The 19,661-nt window shown below is 38.8% G+C and overlaps 1 protein-coding gene across 3 annotated transcripts in view; it reads right to left on the bottom strand.

Moving 5' to 3' along the window:
• Nucleotides 1-3,429: 3,429 nt before the first annotated feature.
• Nucleotides 3,430-19,661, bottom strand: part of TPD52L1 (TPD52 like 1) — a 30,184-nt gene continuing 13,952 nt past the window's right edge. The window contains exons 3-7 of one of the 3 annotated variants that reach the window (XM_042821662.1): nt 16,935-17,036; nt 11,740-11,754; nt 9,016-9,054; nt 7,622-7,682; nt 3,430-3,561 (exon numbers count right to left, since the gene is read on the bottom strand). In XM_042821662.1, coding sequence (XP_042677596.1) covers nt 3,430-3,561; nt 7,622-7,682; nt 9,016-9,054; nt 11,740-11,754; nt 16,935-17,036 — 349 coding nt within the window. The remainder of the gene's footprint in view (nt 3,562-7,621; nt 7,683-9,015; nt 9,055-11,739; nt 11,755-16,934; nt 17,037-19,661) is intronic. The other 2 variants (XM_042821657.1, XM_042821671.1) reach the window with 2 other exon arrangements.

Here is a 19,661-nt window from a genome sequence, read left to right as displayed (position 1 = left end):
TCGGTTTTTTTAGGTGTGCCATCCTGAAGAATTGATGATGGACAAAATTGCGGTGATCAAATTAATTACGTTTTCCGAATACATTCATTGTTTCATGCAGTTCTTATACTGCTGTTTTGTAGTATCGAGGAGTGGTGCTGAGGTTTATGTTAAGACTTGTATGCCTTATGCCTCACATTAAACTGGTAACCTTACAGACACTTGCAGAGGCAGTTGATAACTAAGGTTGGAAGAGGCCTTTGGAGATTGTGCAGTCTAATGCTAATGCATGTACTACAATGTAAAACTCATCTTCCCTTGTTCAAGCTTTTCAAGTTTGTTACAGATTACATTTGCTAATGGAAATAATGATGCCAAACTATGCAACCTGATCTAGAGGGAGGTGTTCTTGCCTATATAAGGGGGGTTGAACTAAATGATCTTTGAGATCCCTTCCAACCCAAACCATTCTATGATTTGATGGCTATTGTATAAAGCTGTAGTGATGTTAAATACCCAAAGAACACAAATGTATGTGTTATTAACTGTTGCATCAGGAATGCAGCTTGAGTTTAAGGGGACATTCCAATTACCAGATAATGAAAGTTCGCATTTGGAAAAGTTATGGTAGGACTTACAGCTATCTTTTCTCCTTACCTTCAGCTTCGTGTCAGATGAGGCAGCATAAAACTAAATTGTAATCCTTTTTTAAGGCAGGTAAGTTAGCTGAGTGGATGTCTTCAGGTGATGTGACTCCAGGAGATTCCACTTTACACAAACCTTAGGGGCCTGATGAGAGCTTGCACTGTGTTCTGCAGTTGATGCCTTTGGCGGACACACAGACTGTTTCACTCAGGGGCCAGGAGATTTTGCCTTAAGCAACCTGCACAGAGCTCAAAATCTGCAGAGTATCTTGGGCTAGAGGAGGTGTGAGATGCCTGCTCTGCTCAGGGTACCTCCCTAGAGCAGCAGTTGTGCCCTGTGGAGATGCTGAAAGAACAGGTACAGTTTACTGAGCAACAGGCAGCTGATTAGTAGTCAATTGATTGTCATAGCTGATTGTCATGCTGCAGGAATGGGTCCCACAGGGCTTTGTGCAGGGCCTACCATTCTCCAGCATTTGTAGTCCACCAAGATATGTACAATCATAGTCTTTATTGAATGCCAAGCCTAAAAGAGCTGTAGATGCTTTGGAGAGTAGACTTGAGACAATGCTGACAAAGAAGAGAAGTAGTCCTGAAAAGGTGGTTGATGAGAACGCGCAGCAGGTGCTGCCCCAGAAGGAACAGTCGGTTCTTCCAATGCAGCCAGAGGTTTTCCTGGCTGGCAATGCACAGTGCTGCTGGGGATGCAGGAATGAAAGTCTTTAAATTGTTCTCTTTATGAATGCAGCCAGAAAACAATCTACTGCTTTCCTCTAAACATTTTTGTTGTGTATGTATGTACATGTAAAAATACATGGAGGGTTAAATCCCTATCCTGAGCTTGGGCTCTGTGTTTTAACTTTGGTGTGCCTTTTGACCCTGTTCAAAAGGTGAATACTTTCAGATGCTCTCTGCCACGTATTTCAGCTTTACTGAATGCTTTCAACCATTCTGTCCTTCAAAGAGCAAAATTTTCAAAACCTGGGCCACAGATTTTCATGGAGAATTTCAGATTTGGAAAGAAGTAGACATTTAAAAACTAGAGGGATGGCTGATGATAAACTCACATCATAGCTCAATACCCTCCTGCAACAGCAAGGCTTAGGCAAGGGATATATGGTGTTACTGGTGAATAAAGGGAATTAAAGAGGAAACACCACCGAGTAAAAGAGTAAGAGAAATTTATTTTTAATAAGAATATCAATGACATCATTTACACAAACTAAATGGCCATTAATACTTTTATGTTAATTAATTCATCTTTATGCACAAAACCACTGCAACATAAGCTAGCAATCTATCACAGAAAAACTGTACTAGAAACCTAATTCAATTTACTTCCATGCTAAAAATCGTATTGAAGAGGCATTTGAGATAAGTGTCCAAAGTTCATAATGTTCTACCAGACAGAAGTTAAAGGATTTCTAGCTGTCAAAACTATAACAAAAGCCACATTGAAAAAACACAGTTTCCTCACAAGATTTTAAGCAGTCTGTAACATCAAACTCACTAACGCTGATCTGAAGTTTTGGCTTAAGCTCAAAACAAGCATCCATTTTGAAAGTGGCCAGACTGTTTTCCATTTTGTTTATCCTTTTGAAGAAGCTGTGCTCATCGCAGTCTGGTGAACTGAGCAATGCGACATGCAGACTGACAAGTGCTCATTAAGACAGCAAGATATTGCCACAAGTGTGCTGCTCTTTTCTTGAAGAAACGTTAAGAAGATGCAAGAAAACATGCTGAATCAAAGCTCAGAGAGATGACTGGCTCTCGGTGATTAAGTAGATATAATGTAGTTGGGATGCCCCAGAAAGAAGGACAAAATTTGGGACAAGAAATACCTGCTCATTGTGTGTAAGAAATGAGTTTCAAGCTAGCAGCTCTGAAATGTGGACTGAAGGCATGAGCTCTCTATCTTATGGCACATCTTTAATCAGTTGCTGGAATTTATTCTTTCGCATAAGGCTGTATCTTGACTGAAACTTGTGCTTTTCAGTCATAAATAATTTACCTTCCCTTCTTTTTGAAGGGAAGATATGGAGGCAACGTTATTGGAGGCTCCTTCCCCCTCCCCACTTCCCTTTTTAATTAGCTTATGCTTTTGAATCTTATCAAACCACAGAGAGCAAGCCATGGAACATATTTTTAAACTGAAAGCCATTCCAGCTACAATGATCAGCTTAAATGGGCAGCTGTGATCTGCTTAGTTTCTATTTGAATAACCAAGTGTCTCTTCCTGTCCTTCTTAACTCTGCTGACTAACTGGAGGGCAATGCCAGATCGTATCAATGAAGGAGAAAAAAGCTTTTCTTGGGTGATGGTAAGTTATTTTAATTTCACTGGGAAATAAACCATGTACAGACACCCCAGATCGAAGGGCACCTGGTATGGCTGGTAGACAGCTGGTGTATGGACTATTGCTGGCAGCAGAAATGTCAAGGTCCATCTGTCTGCTGTAGCACTCATAGAGGAGCTGGAAACCAAGAGATAGAAAACTTCAAACTGAAAGAAGAGAGACTGGGAGATTTCTGGAGATAAGTTAGCTGAAAATGAAACTTCTTTTGGTCACAATGTTACAGAGCATAGAGTGCTATGACTCATTTACTGGCATGTGGTTCCTATAGCGTACAAAATACCCGATGATAAAATAGCATATCCAAAATGCAAATACAGAGAGGAAACTTTTCTCCAGCACAAGGCCAGGGAGGCAGTTTTCCAAGACCCACAAAACTTTGTTGCACATGTTGGTTGTTGAGGGAGGTCTAGAAACCACGGCCTGGGTAAGTCTCTGAGCGAGGCCTTCCGCCTAGCATTGAAGCTCTTCTTCACTCTCAGGAAGTCGGGTGCCAGCCAGAGGGCTCTGAGCGGTGGCATTGGCTGTGGAGCTGAGAACTTCTTCAAAACTGCCCCCAGTGTGGCTTGTTCCACCAACCTTGGTCTGTAACAAGGCAAAGAAAGAGAACAGCAAGTTCCTCCACTCACACTGGATCAAGTCCCATTTGCATTTCACTCCTTGGTCACAGAGCTGAGAACTGTTCAAAGCAGGCAGAGCGTGGTGGTGGTGGTTATTTTTAAAAAGCAAAAGTTATCATCAAAGTATCCACCTCTGCAGTTTTTCAACTTCTCAATCAGAATCATAAACCTGCCTGGAGAATTCATGATAAACTCAAAGGAACTGACCCCTAGGTAGATTCCAGTTAGGATCATGTATCCTGCCAGTGAACTTTGTGTGGTTCTTTACATGAGTACCTCATGCTTATTTCTCTGTTTTTCCAGTTCTGCACAGATTGATGGGCACTGAAAGGAACTGGTATTTTTGCTGAGTTAAATGGTCCATCCCCCAGCATTGGTAACATAACTTCTCTCCAGCTATATGAACCTTGGGGCGACTCTGGACTACAGAAGGAATTTTGTAACCAAGTGACCAAAACAACAATTTACTTCCCTTTCAATGCTTGTAGGTATCTAGTGCTGATATGTAAAACTGCCCACCACATTTTCCTGGGAGAAAAAATATCCAGTTACATTAATGAAATGCATGACTGCTCACACATTATCTACTTTCGAAAGGCTACAGTTCACTGAATTTGTAAATATAAGTACTAAAGCACAGTATCACTTGAAGTCTGAAATAGAGTTTTCCTAATCAAGAAAAAAAAAAGCTTTCTCCAAAGATTTGGAAATGGCCAAGACTGTAAGAGGAGACAAAGCTCATTTAGAGGGTAGTCTTGCTAAGAGAATATTCTTTTGTGATTTGCCTTGCTGATATGCCTGCTTTAAGCTGATTCAAGTCCGAAAATAGGGCAAACTTCCTTACTCCATCCCAGAACTGCAACAGGAATTAAAGCTGGTATTTTTCCAGCTTGCCAGTCACCAAATGCTTGGGAAGATTACTTTAATCAAATGAACAGTGTGTCCTAAGTTTCCAAAGGGTTAATCCTACATAATCCTTTGTTTTATCAGCAAGCACAGGAGCTTGCCTAGCTTGAAAGTTCAATAAAACAAGGTAGTAGAATGCTGGATTTATGCTCTGATAGTTTGAAACACACTTACTAAAAGCTCCTGTCTCAAGGTAGAAGTCTGCATCCATTCTGTAAGTCAGCAGAGCCTACTAGAAGATAGCAGTTTATCACCAATTTTTGTAAGTAACAATACTATATATATATATACATATATATATATCTAAATATATATATATATATCTAAATATATATTATTTGCTGGTTAGTCCAGAACTTGCAAGGAAAAGGCAGAAACTGCCTATTAAAGCTATTATTAAGTTTTCACTACAAAGCTCATGACTGTTTCCCAATTTAAAAAACCTCCACAAGGGTGTTGATTCCATCTGATCAGAGTGGGTATGTAGATAAAGAGTGCTGCTGCACCGTTTCAAATTATTTGGATCAGCTGCATCTGAACTGAGGCACATAAAAATAATAATCATAAATTCGGTTTTATTTTCTGTTTACTTCTCTGCCTACTCTTCCATGAGAAAACAAGAATGATGTGAGTCACTTTACTAAATGCTTCTGCCAAGGTCTCCAGTAATTGAATACAAGGAACAGTTCAGCGGTGTTCTGATTTTCAGAAGAGTTTAGAAGTCCGGCACTCAGATCCTGTCAGTCTTCAGGGGAAAGTGAACTAATACATTTCCCCAAGAAAGCTGCAACCCAAAATTCAACCTGAAGAGCAAACAAAATCTAATTTAAAATTTGACTTCAAGATGAATGAAAGCTGAAAATCAGTTTTCATTGGTTACAGAACACTGCAGGACCATTGATTCTGTACCTAACATGAAAAACACATAAATAAATAATTAGGAAAACTAATGCTGCTACTGTCTGTGGTCAGAAGCCTCTCTGGGAAATTCTTCGCTTCTTCAGATCACGGCAGGTCCCTAGAATCAAGGGGACAGCCTATACTTATCCTCCTGTAGGCCTATCTAATCTTGCAAGACTTAAAAGGGTCAGGGAAGAGGAAGAACAATGCTGAGGCATTCCCAGCTGTCTTCAGCCAGTGTTAGTGGCACTCTAGGGCCAAAACTGCAGCTCCCTTCCAACATTTGCACAAAAAAACTAAAGAGAGAAAGAGAATATAGACAGAAAATATTTCAGACAATGTCAGAGGGTATTCCAATAAAGTTGGGCGATTAACACTGCATGGGATGTGGAAGCTGACTTTGGACTGGACTTTTTGTTTTGGCAAAAAGGCTTTAATCTGTCCATCTCAGGTTAGCCATAGTTGTAGGACAAATGCAAGCCTGGGAGCTAAATATACTGACAAGTCTAAAAGCCCTGTGAGTAGGTTTAGTAGGTTCAAAAAAGCATTGTGTTTCTCCCATGTAATTTCTTCTAACTATTGAGTGGAAGGAAACAACAAAAAAATCCATTTCAGACCTCCGGTGTTCCAGTGAGGATCTATCTAAATGGGCAGAGGTAAAAGGAACATGAAAACATAAGCAAGTGGAACATTTGACATCAACAAGCAATAATTCAGACCTTTCAAGCTGTGGCATCCCACTGAGGAACAATTTCTCTGACAGAGATGGTGAGCATAAAAAGCATTTGCAGCAGGTGAACGAACGAACTGAAAGATATACCAAGCCCTGAGCTGAGGCTGTAGAAGTCAACATTCTGTTCTAGCTCTGCCACTAAACTTCCTTGGGATGCTGCCTCCCACCTGTGAAAATTTCCATCACTGACAAGGTGCAATGGAGATGAAATCACTACCTACACTACCATAATTTAAAGCTGTCAGAGCAGCCTCTCTCTGAATAAACATGAACAGGCAAAAGCTGAAAATGATAGTGCAGTTCAGCATCCTCTGATGCACAAGCTGAAATAGAAAAATAAAACAAAATAATTCTCCCTAGAACTCCATACTTTCCTCAGACACTGCCTGGAAAATAGTACCCTCTGTAAGTTTTCACATTGGTATGGAAAAAAACAGACCTTCCTCATACAACTGCTCCAGTTCTAGTGGTAATCTGCATTTTATGTAAGAAGGAATGCCTGTCCCAAGTGGAAAGACACCTTCTTGCACTTTAAAGTTTTATAAGTTTAAATGTCCATTGACATTAATCCAGTATAGTCAGTTCCACCTAAAAAAAAAGGTACTAAATTTTGCCCTTGCCCACTAATGGACTGTACTTAGAATATGTTGGAATCGTTCTGTAGCAGTAAAACACCACTTTTTGGGCACACTTTGTCAAATGAGAAAGAACCATCTGAGGACACCTCTGAACAAGAAATCTCTCGTTCTCATTTTTCATGCTGAAAAGATTAGCTCACTGCAAATTTGCCATTCACTCTCCTGCCTTAACAAGTGTTATTAGTGGTGACTGATAACTTTGTCATCAGTCAAAGATTATCTAACAGCAAACATACACGTATGTGTATAGTTTTGAAAATTTAAACTTGGACAAATATTGAAACTAGAGAGGAAATGAAGAACTGTATCAAGGAAAGACTGCTTCACCATGAAGACCCACACAGGTGGTGTGACTTAAACCAGTTACACGGCAGCCCTCACCAGCTGAGCATGCAGCACTTGGCAAGTGGGTCTCTAATGCTGAAAGGACTTGAGTTCACTATATAGGCAAAAAGCTGTGTTGTCTGGCAGGTCACAGCACAAAGTTCTTAAGACCATATCACTTTCAAAATCTGACCTTGTGACTCCACATGGCTCTGTCTCATGCAGCATAATCACGTGGTCACACCTGACATATCTCTACACCTTGGTACAACCACATTTTTTTATATTTTTGAGACCACTTGTTTACTTTGGTAAACAACAGAGGTAATTTTGTAGTAGTGAAACAGATAAAAACTGTTTGTTTCTGCATATTGTCTTCATTTTCCATTAGTACTCTTGCAGTTCCATGAAATTCTTGATGGAACAGCACATTCAATCAATTTCCCACAAAAATGATAGAGATGTCTTTAAGTGTGATAGATACACTTCAAACACAGCCGTGTAACTCAGCCTCTAATCATTACCTTAAGGCTTGTGACAGTGGTCTCAACCTTCTCTTCAAAAGATTTGAAAGTGGGAGAATTCCTAAGAGAAAAAGAAAGTTGAAGGAAGGAGAGTCAGTTGCAAGCTTAATGAGGTAACTTTGCAATTTCATTAATTTTCACCAGGCAAAAATAGTAGGAAAGGGTGAAGACTGTCTGGCAGCACAGGGCTGTTGACTGAAAGGGTATGAACAATCACTTGCCTTACTGTAAATCAAATCCAATTAAGGTAATCAGATGAGTATTTTTTAGTTATCAATTTGCAAAAGTTGAACCTCCCTAGTAAACCAGTGACTGGTTTGACTGTTTTCTGAATCATTATGATTCACAAGTGAGAGCATGGATCCCCATCGAGATCTATACCCAAGGTGCCCTCTAATAGCTTAGGAAGATGTGTCTTTCTTCCCTCTTACCAGCAGTTTCCCCACTGCTGAAAAATCCATCTTCCATTCCATGTGGAAATACATTCCATGTGGAACTAAACAAAAGCTTGTCTCCTCTAGTTGTTCAGTCAGCACAAAAGACTTGGACAAATCGACAGTAGGTAAAGGGATTTTACAGTCTAATATTCCCTTCTGCTTCTCTCTCCTTGCTTGACAACAGCAAGCTCAATTACAGCATGCTTTGTGCTTCATTATTAGTGAAGAGCCTCCACTGTTGTTCAGCAGGGTTCCTCTTGTTTAGTAAAGGGAGTACAAAACAAAGAGGTAATAGGAACTCCCTAAGCCCGGTACAGCATAATGAAGCAGTTACTTAATGATTTAGTTCTTAGGTTTTTTTCACCTACTGTGGTATACTGAGTTTTCCCCACATGCTTGGTAGGGAGCAGCAATATTAATATATTTAGAGACTGAGAGGGTAAAAAGAAAAGTAGATCCTAATTTTACTGAAAACATTAAGACCTTTACTTCAAGTGACATTGATATTTGGCAAGTCAAGTGAAGCATGATTACAGCTATATAGCACTCATATAAAATCCATGCATAGGTGCATGATCCAAAGGGAGTGCTAAGCGTTTCTGACATTAATGGGCTTTGGATGATGTTCTGGAGACAGCAAAGCAAATGATTTTCAGGTTCAGTAATACAAATCTGATAACATTCAACCACTCAAATACATTTCGGAACTGCTTCCTTTACTCAAAAGATTGAACCAGAGGTTAAACAGTTAATGCAATTAAAAAAAAAGAAAAAAGAAAAAACAACTAACAACAAAACCACAGATGGCCAGTCCTGTGGTCCTTATCTACATGAATAGCCTTAATTGATTGAAGTAATCTGACTAAAAACTGCAGGATTAGGATCAAAATATGCAAATCCTTCCTCATTACAATATTGAACATCAACGTAGAAAGTACAATATGAGTAGTATATTACCTCATTGCAGGCATGCTTATGGAATGGCGAATAGAATAGCTGTGGGATGATAGCAAAAGATAAGAAAAAAGCTATAAAACTGTGTTTGCAACGTGATTATAACACAGCATTTTTATAGCATGAATGCATATTAGTAGTGCAAGTTAATATAAGAGTAATGATACTCCATTCCTGATGGCAATATCCTGTCAAACTCACCTGAAATCCAGTTCACTTTTGGCACTGAAGATCTTACCATCACACTCTCCTGTCAGCTGAACAGCAATTGCATAAGGTTCAAAAAATGATGTAGAACATACCCCGGCAATGTGATTTAAAGGATACAGAACCCTGCTACCTACAAAAACATGCAACATGACAGAAGAACAGAGAGCATCTTCATATTCCTCAGATAATAATTCCTCACAGATAATACACTCTGTATTGGGTGAATACACCTCAGGTTTGTGAGCCTGAACACTGCTCATTCAAAGCAGTTGGTAAGCAGGCAGCTGCCTAGCTTTGTTGCATGTACAATGCATATGGCCCAAACAGCCCACGCAAGCTCCTAATTTTCAGAGCTTCATGCACAAAAAGCTATCTGAACAAGAGGTTACTTCAACAGAGACAACCCTCACAACTGCAGCAGTTCCTGCCCCTACTTCTCTGAGACACTTCACCCTTTCCTTCACACCTCAACATCACTAAGTGTAGAAAGCACTGTTCTCCACAGCTTCCATCCCACTTGTACATGCCACACTTTCTTCTTCTGTCCTCAGACTTCCCAGCAGCACACATATTGGAAGGTTGGAAGACAGCGGATGGGTTCTCCAGAGCAATCAAAGATCCTCTTCTACACCTCTATCCCTGCAGCTGGCTGCCCATCCCAACCTCTTGAGTTAACTTGCCACATTTTCCGAGCTGGGCCACCAAGGTCAGCTCTGCTGTTATAACATCTGCTGGGAAGCATCAAGCCTGTTCTGAATATTCTCTATTTGAAGTGCAAGAACTGTTCAAAATTGCATTTGCATCTGAACATTATGATTAAGCAGAAGTATGTATTGTTTAAAAACTCCATGTGTGGTTACTTTCAGTGTTGCCTGACAGCTGCAGCTTGGTCTGACTGAAAAGAGTAAGAGTTTCATGGGATACCAGTATATGGCTGCAAACAAGTAAAGCATGATTATAACATTAAAAACAAAAAGAGAGTGCTCATACATATAAACAGCACATTTTTTTTCTAAACCATACAAATTCAGAGAGATAATGTGTCCATAAATAGACAAAAGCCATTTTTTTTTCAGATTCAAAAATAGGTGTGGGGGGAAGAATAGTTTGGCAAGAAGGAGAGAGTGAGAATCACATAAACCATTTCTGCTGTAAATATTTCAAGGCTTTGCTCAACTCAGGTAGACAAGAACCCATAGCAGATAATACAGAGTTTTCATGTTCAATTTTCCACATCATTTTTCAGATTTATGAAAGATTGGCGCAAACACTTCAGAGTGCAGATCTTTAACAATTCTAGTTAATTGAAATAAGCGTGTTTGCCATGTTAGTCTCGTAACACATGACAAACTGGCAGAAAATAAGCATTTGGAAGTATTTCAGCATAGATTGCTCTTCTAGTAGCAAAACATTTCAAAGCTCAGAATAAGAAGATTACATTGCGCCTAATTAAATTTGCACAGCAGAGAGATGGCATGTGACAGACAATCTGAATACTGTGTGTATTTTACTGAGTTCATCTTTTATTTTCTTTAAAGAGGTGAGGATGCAAGTTATAGGAACAGTGACAACATGTTCACGTTTTACCAGAAGCCTCAAACAGAAAGCTTTTTTAAAGGCATTCATGTCACTGATGGTGAGAGATTTCAGGGGCTCAGTGCAGAGGCAAAGGAACAGAGATCTTTCATGACAAAGACTGCTAGGTGCTAATTTTGGTTTCATGCCAGAGTGAGACAGAAAGGTCAGTTTATATCACATTTTGAAGTCTTCACAGTGAAGAGCCCACATTTGGATGACACTTGGCTGGATAGAGAAGGTTTTCTTGAGCTGCCCCATGCACTGGCAATGCTACGAGGCTGGACAGACTGCACGGACTCACAGCTGTGCAAGGCCTCTCTGTTGGGTGGAGCTTACGGAATCTTTCAGCAAACATTATTCATCGTATGCTGAAGTGCTTTGAAGCATCAATATATTCAAGCTCCAAAGAAGATAAAGACCCTGTTTAATTAATTAGGTTAAGAACTTGTCTTACCTTTGGAAATTTTCCCAGGACTACAGACTTTTAAACAGTCAGCATGCACACCTCATGGCTAGCGCAGTTTTACGTTATTGATGAGATGGTAATTATTTTTTTTTAATGAATCTTCATAATACTCTGCTGGCTGAGCTGATTTTTTTTACGAAGTGTTTGCTGTTTATGTTCTAACCTCTGACAGCAAAAGACAGTAAAAGGAATGGGATTACATAAAAGTAGGTTTTCCCAAGACCAGCATTTTTTAATGCATTCATTATTTGAATTTAAGTCAAAACTACTTAAGTGCAAGGCAAACTCATTCTAGGCACTTAGTCAGTCCTTTCCTCATTACACAAACTATGCTTTATAAATGAGGCGTTACACTTCATGTAGCTAAGTTTTTAGAATACACATCAATGCTGAAAAGAAAGAGGTTACTGTGTTACCTTCCATAAAACAAATCATACATATAGAGGCACCATTCAAGGAATAATGTGTCTTACCTAATAGAATGTGATCTTTGTGGATGCACAAGAAAAGAAAAGCAAGAGTTAGAAGTATTAGAAAGAAGCAATAAAAATATACACATATATATCTGCAGCATGCCGAAGTGCCCAAGGAAAAACAAGTCATCCTCATTCAAATCTCGATGTTGGAATTCACACTACACTGTGGATCAGCTTACGTTCCTTCGAGACAAGAATTTTCACACACCCCTTCACCACACAAGTGACACACTGCGTACAGCAAGGAGAAGAAGTTGTGCCTGCTAAACTTCACATCCTCACTCTCAGATCAGGTTCAACCAACATTATCTGGTTTCCCTCCCCATGTCCTACCTTAACTTCATTAAAGAGGAAGTACAGGCTAGTTTGAAATTTACACATACAGCAGCAAATACCTGTTTTTCTTTGCCTCTTTTTGGATTTCTTAATCATCTCTAAGTTGAGGCGGGTACAAAACATAGAGAGCTTTTTAATTTCTAAGTTGACATTTTCTAAAATACTTCTTCCTTGTTTAAAATAACACTTGAAACACTTTGCCAGTGCTTTCCGGCTCACAGGAAACTTAATTAAGGCAGTAGTACTAGGAGAGTCACACTGATATACAATATTTAAAGGATGTCATTAAGGTTCAGAAGTTGAGAAACAATGAGGTGGAGTGCCTCTCCTTCATCAGTATATGACTGATGCTGCCTTTAATTACAGACACTTCAAGGGAACACCTGCATCCCACAGGGAGCCAGAGAGGTGGCACACATTTAATGAACATCAATTCAATGGTTACTCTCTTGACATCTTTTTCCAGTGTGTGGTGTGACATATTATTTACTGCACATGATTCACACCTCGTTCTGAAGAAAAGCAAGGATTTCTTCACTGATGTTTACAGGGCTCATTATCTTGTATACTTGCACTTCTCAAAAATACATGGACTTATCTGTATCTCTCATCTTTTCTCTTTTCTTCATTCAGCCCCACTGAAGCAGTGATAATTGTTCTGATTCTTTTCCACATTTATTCCAGTTCTCTTGTACACCCTGCACTGACACAAATACTTCAGCTGAAACCCCACCTGAGCTGATCAGTGCAACTCCCTCCCAAATCTTGGATATACAGCACTCTTGCAGCAAATGCTGGAATTAAGCTTAGCTTAGCAGAAGTACCATGACAGCGTGGACTTATGCTGCATTTGCAAGCCACTAGCCCAGCACATACCAAGTCCTTACCTTAACAGCAGAGCTAATCAGCTGGCTGCTCTGTACTTACCACCTCTGCATTTGATTTTTTATCATCTGTTAGTGCAGCACTTTACTCTTCCTTCCATCAGATTTTATTTTAACATCTCATTTTGAATTCTAATCTTGCTGTCTAAAGAGCCTGCATTCCTTCCCACTGCAGTCACCTAGGTGGTTTATGTGCACACATGATGCCATCATCTAAGTCAGCAGTGGAATTACTGAAGTGTAACAGACTCAGAACAGAAGCCTGCTAAATCCTGTGTCACGATGAACTACTGACACCTATTCCTTGAATGTAATTGTCAACTCCCTATGCCCTCTTCCTGTTAAAGCATTAATACCTGAACTATACTTCCCTGGCTCACTTGAAGGACTGCCAGAAGAGTAGGCAGAGCCTTATATAATTCAAGTTCCATCACAAACTCTGCCTGTAATTCTATGACTGGTGGTGATGCCAGTTTAAGGCAATTTTCTTGACAAAACCATTTTTGATATTGTCATTGTGCTATTATCTAGATGCTTAAAAAGTAACAGATGATTGCTTTCCCCTAGCACCCAGTCAACTCTGAGGGGAAAATCATCTGCCTTCATCATGCCACAAACCTCTCCCTGTCTGCACTCTTCCACCTGTGTCTTTCAGCTTCTGGAATAAGGTATCATATTCATCTTCAGAGTGAGCTCATCCCAGGAACTGAATTTGAAAGGGCTCCACGTGATCATGTAATTAAAGATAATGCATGAGACAGCTGAATGAAGGATGTATAAGCAGTATAACTGCTGCTGTCCCAATCGTCATGCATGCCTTTGTTAGTTTAATTGTCAAATAGATTTTCTTGTACAACAATGTACGTAGTCCATTTTGCAGTTTCCTTACTGCTGTGGTATCTTGTTGTTTTTCTTTTAAAACAAACAAACAAACAAAACAAACAAACCCTCCCACTTGGCATGACAATTACTATAAAAGCCATGAGCAGAGCTGAAACTGTGAGATCCACACAGACGGCTGCAGTGCAGTCCAGTAGTATTACAGGAGAATATCCAAACATTGGCAGTGTGCAAACAAGCAGGAAGTAAAGCCCCTCAGCCCCATGTCACATCTCTGCTCAACACAGCAAGAGACTTTGAAATACCCAAGCGTCTGGGCCTGGATCTCTCAGAAGAACACTATTGCTCTAAAAGAGACCTGGAATTCCCCTCTTCTCCACTGCCTTCCTCCTCCATGTCAGAAAGCATTAACAAATAATATGAGATGGAGGTGAAGTGGTAAGAAAATCTGGTGGCAACAGGCCGACTATAAGACCATTCAAAATCACCTTTGTCACAGATGGGGTAAAGAACAAAAACACCAGACACCCAGAACATATGGGGAATTACAGTGATTATCTAGGTTTTATAAAGCAGTTTCAAGTGTCTATACTGAATGAAAGCAGAACTGGGATTTGCATCTGGATGCCACTGGTGAGCATCAGCCTTAATGCCTAAGAAACAGAATTAAGCCGGAGTCTAATGTGTGTTTAAATCAGCATTACAGAAAGAGGCAAATGTAATGCATGTGCTTGATTGCTGAAATAAAATGATTTGGATTAGGAAAAAAAAAAGAAAAAGCAAACAGTGAAACAATGAATACATGCCTCCTTACAGCTTATTCCTCCAACCTTGACGGGCACTGGAGTAGGAGAAAATATTTTCAAACCAGGCCATTTAAGTGGTAAGGTTTACAGTGTAACCCCTCACAGAAATGTATCATGCCAGCTTCATCGCTGGAGTATGCACATAGTTATTCCAGATTTAGGGTATTCAGCACATGTAGCATGCCCAATTCATGCCATGCTTCGTGTAACTAGGGGACATCAGCTCTAGTGCTTGCTTCTTTGTGTTGTGTGCCTCAAAAACAAAAACAGCATGCCTCGACAAAAAAATTAAAAATAAAATAAATTTTTAAAAAAGCCAAAGCTAGTAAGTTCATATTTTCCTAAAAATTTCCCAACCACATTTGAGGTAATGCTTTTTATCACAGAAAGCTACTAGAACCAAGCTTACACATTAATTCAAAAGCTTACGGACTCAGCCTCTTGGCTAAAGGGCTAATGAGATAAATACCACCCATCTGCTTTCCAAGTGTTAGTCAGAAGCACAATCACCATGGGGTTGGGGGTTGGTACTGACAGGGAGGAGAAACAAATTTGATAGCAGTCAGTAATTAAGAGCAATATTAAAAGAAAAACTTGCTCTATTACAGCGAAGACATTTCTGCTTTTGCAGAAATTTCACACCCTACACAAGGCACAGTAATAAGACCTAAGAAGTACTGAATGGTTGGTCATCCTTCCCTCTACCTTTAGGAACCAGTGTACACATCAATTCTGATCCCTGCTGTAAGGATCCAAAGCACAGAAGCAGCAGCACTGTTCACCAACCACTGGCTTTTTCTCTGTTATGTAAGTAAGCATGAGGAAAGAACACAAGATGAAACAGAATATGTGTGTGCCACACGGCCCACAAACTCCTCATCACGAATTTCTCAAATATACACAATACAACCATGAAAGAAGGAAAGGCAGTAAGAATAAATAGTGGTAGAAAAAAAAAGTGAAAATAAATACCATAAGCAACTAAGCATGAGGCTGGAAAAAATATCATCAAACCCCAGGAAATTCTGAGTAACACAAAAACCAACGTTAGGACTGTGTTCAGTGTTTCTCATACAGAAGATCCAGAAGGCAGGAAAAGGAAGACCAGGCCTATATACTAAGAGATGTTTAAGTGTATGAAGTCAAACAGCTCTTAGCTTACGTTCATAAGCTAGTGGCAAACCACTGTCCAGATTTCCATTTTCAGCTTTAATGTGAAAACAAACATTGCAAGGCGGATAATATTGTGATGAAGATTTTCCTCATTTTTTCAACTTGCACCTAGAAAAGCGGTGGTGCTTTCACAGAGGTTTTGTTTGGCTGTATGTAAAAGATAGACTTGACTCTAAAGATTTCAGGAGATTCAGATTAAGAAATGAGTGGGGAAAAAGAAATTGCATAAAAAACCCTAAAAGTATTTGAAGTACTATGAAATGAACTAATGCAGTGAAAATGACAAGAAGGTAAATGTACACTAGTATCTCTAACAAATGAGACCCTAATTCTAATATTCAAGACCATTTATTTCATCACAAAAAATAAATCAACTCCATCAAACGCCCAAGAAGAAATTCTATAATCCTGCTGCCAAACTGAAAACTTAAGTGTTGATTTACTGTTTACAATTTCTTCTTTTGTGCTCTCATTCTGAGGAATCTTACGTTTAATACTTTTAAAGATACAACATGAAGACTGATTTTTAAGTACTTAAATGGCAATTCTTCCCCTCAATCTCCGTTATTTCCATCATAGTTTATCTGTCTCCTATGATGAAACAGATCAAATAAAAAAAGAAATAAAAAGAAAAAAAAAAAAGGAAAAAAAAGGAAAAATGAACAAGGCAGTAAGAGTTTGCTAGATAATAAAAATTCATCCTCAGGATGTGGTACTACTTTTGTTACATCTTTTGTGAAAGAGATGATAAAAAATAGCCTGAAATATTTCTTTGTTATTTATCTTTCCACAAACATATCTACAATATGCTGGTTTTTCTCAGATGATCTTTGTGTCCATAATGCACGTATGAGTAAAACTGGGCTAATAGAATCTTACTGCAGTATTTTGTTCCATTTTATTGTACGTTTCCTCCAGTTGCTAAGTTGTTCCAAAATGATTATTTATTTGTTTATTGATAAAAACAGGACTCAGGTAAAAATGTTACTTTCATTCATTGTTACCCTTTCCTTTTGGTTCAGAGCAATGAAAGTTATAAAATACTCCAACCACTTGAAATATAAGAACAGTAATGTAGACCAGAAAGAAAAGCTGATAGGCTTTTATGGTGTTTCTCCTCAAAGTAAGGACAGTGAAACAGCAGCTCCTGTACCTCATATCTCCGAACTTCTTGCTGATAGCAGTTCCTACATTGCTGATAGCTGCTGTTGCTTTTTGTCCTGCGTGGCTCAGGGTCTCATGTGTCTTCTTGTACCTGGAAACAAAAACAAAGAGCAAAAATAATAATACATACTTTAAAAAGAGAGGTTCCAATGCTCTGCAATTAATTCCCTCTTTCCTTCTTTCTACATTTTAAAGTCTCATCCACTGAAAGGCTAAGAAACGCAGTAACTTGCACAGAGCAAATCACAGAAGTGCCCACTTCCACACAGATTTGTAAATGCAGTTTAATCCTAATGCGAGCAAAGCATTCTTCCTCTCCCCGTTGCATTTAACGTCTTCCAAGAGAGTAAGCAAAAGCTGTTTAAAAGCAGAATGCTGTGATCTATTGAATACCTGCTTTATATAGTTTCTGTAAATTCACATCAAAAAAGAATACTTTTAGCAAACACCAACTTTCTGTCACAGAAGAATCAGGAAACATAGAACTCTGCTCTTTCATGTATTTACGGATTAGAAACACACACATATAAATTAGATACACTTCAAAATTATTTACTGATATTTCAGATTACACAAAACAGATCTCATATATTCCTGTGTGTCACAATTTTTGTATTTTTTAATTTTTCAGAGAAAAGGAAGGAGGCTTGATAAGAGAAAGAAAGATCAAAGAATCCAGCCAGTGAATGCATATTCTAAATTCCTTTCTGAATTCATTCAATTCATGTACAGCATATACATTCAAACACAGAATCTTCTTCATTTACTGATTTAGGATATATGCTCTGCTCTACAAAGACCTTTGGAATGGTTAATTCACATCCTCAGAGTAATCAATAAGTTTTTCTGTTCAGATGCTTTTTTTACTGAATAAACTAACTTCAAGCACATCAGAGGTTTCCTTCTAAGGAAATTATCTGAAATTCCCAGTGACGCAGACAAGCTCATAATTGGAAATACTGACCTAGTAACAAAAGCACAGCACATCAGAAAATTATTCTTTGTATCCCATGGTGTGCCTTGGCAGAGAAGAACTGCAGAAATGATCATGAAAAATTCAGAAGTACAATTCCATCAGACCTACTTCTCCTTTTAACAAGTTTTGTAAGATTGCAAATGTGTACCAAAATACACAGGAGATTAATGCAAAAATCCCCCTGCCTAATTCTTAAACTGGAAGCAGAGTGCTTTCCTCTAACTTTTAGACATATGAAAGCTATATATCCTTGTGGAGATAGGAGAAGTAAGAGAAGACCACCATTTGCAATATTGCACATCACATTTTTTTGTCAGGCCCTTTTAGCCTCGGTAGCATCTACTGCTGAAAGTCTTCTGCTGAGGACTATGTTGTAAAAACTGTAGGTCAGAAGGAAAATGCTGAGCAATGCGGTATTCTTTCTGACCATATTCTGTCAAAAATAATTTTCCCCAGTACAAATACTTCAATTTCACATCCCTAAACAGTAAAATATCTTAAAGACTGCCTAGCAAATTCTTAAACTGCCAAGTGAAATGTGTCATTCTGTGAAGGAGCTTGTACTGGAAAAAAAGTTTGAAGGAAGGATCTCAGAATGAGATACTAGATCTCAAAGAGACCTACAGTTTGTTAGGTAACTTGAATTAAATTCAAGCACTGAATCGGAATGGTAACAAAAGCTAAAACATTGCAGCAGTAAGGGAAGGAGAACTGGTTATGCTGTTTTTTTGTTTGTTTGTTTGTTTGTTTTTTTGTGTTTTTTTAATTATTATTACTAGTTTTTATGAGCAGAATACAAAGAAAATAAAAGAGATCATTCTTGTTGGGTTTCCTTTCTCTGCAGTCCTGCTGTTTCCAATTGGACACAAGATTGCAGTGCTCTTATTTCACTGAGGCCTCATTCTGCAGCTCAACTAATTTAACCTTTGTCATTCTAAGTGGACATATTTTCACCTTATAGTGTAATAGAGACACTAAAATACATGTTTATGATGCCTTAGTTAAACTATGAGCATGTTTCTTCTTGATAAGTGTTGTCTACAAAATTCTGTGTATGTATTCAATGAAGTTGATAATAATGTAAAAATACATCTAGGAACAAATACTATTTAAGCACAAATTGACAGTAAGAAGTAAAGTACTTTGCAGAACTCATTCTGAGATTTTTTTTTTTAAACAATACACTTCATAGTACATTTTATGCATGGACATGTTTATATTTATTGGACAGTACCTTCACATCTTGCCTTTGCACTGCAGGTTCCTTATACTACATAAACCCATTAACAGAAGAGTCCCAAATGCTTCTATACAGGAGAGGCATAATTTCAACTATGAAACAGGTGAGTCCCTGAAATGCTTCTGAATCATAGCATTGCTTAGGGTGGAAAAGACCTTATAGATCATCAAGTCCAACTGCAACCTAACCAAACTACCCTAACAACCCTCCACTAAATCATGTCCATGAGAACCACATCCAAATGGTTTTTAAACACATCCAGGGATGGTGACTCAACACCTCCCTGGGGAACCTATCCAGTGCTTAACAACCCTTTCTGTAAAGAAGTTATTCTTAATGTCCAATCTAAACTTACTCTGGCACAACTTAAGGCCATTTCCCCTCATCCTGTCACCTGTCACCAGTGAGAAGAGACCAACCCCGCTCTCACTGTAAGCACCTTTCAGATATTGAAAGAGAGCAATAAGGTCTCCTCTCAGCCTCTTTTTCCCCAGACTGAG

Source organism: Centrocercus urophasianus, unplaced genomic scaffold (assembly GCF_019232065.1).
Source record: "Centrocercus urophasianus isolate 14NV4802_14NV808 unplaced genomic scaffold, USGS_Curo_1.0 seq_10, whole genome shotgun sequence".
NCBI classification, from domain to species: domain Eukaryota; kingdom Metazoa; phylum Chordata; class Aves; order Galliformes; family Phasianidae; genus Centrocercus; species Centrocercus urophasianus.
Note: the sequence above shows the minus strand (reverse complement) of the source record. Positions and strands in the feature narration are given on the sequence as shown.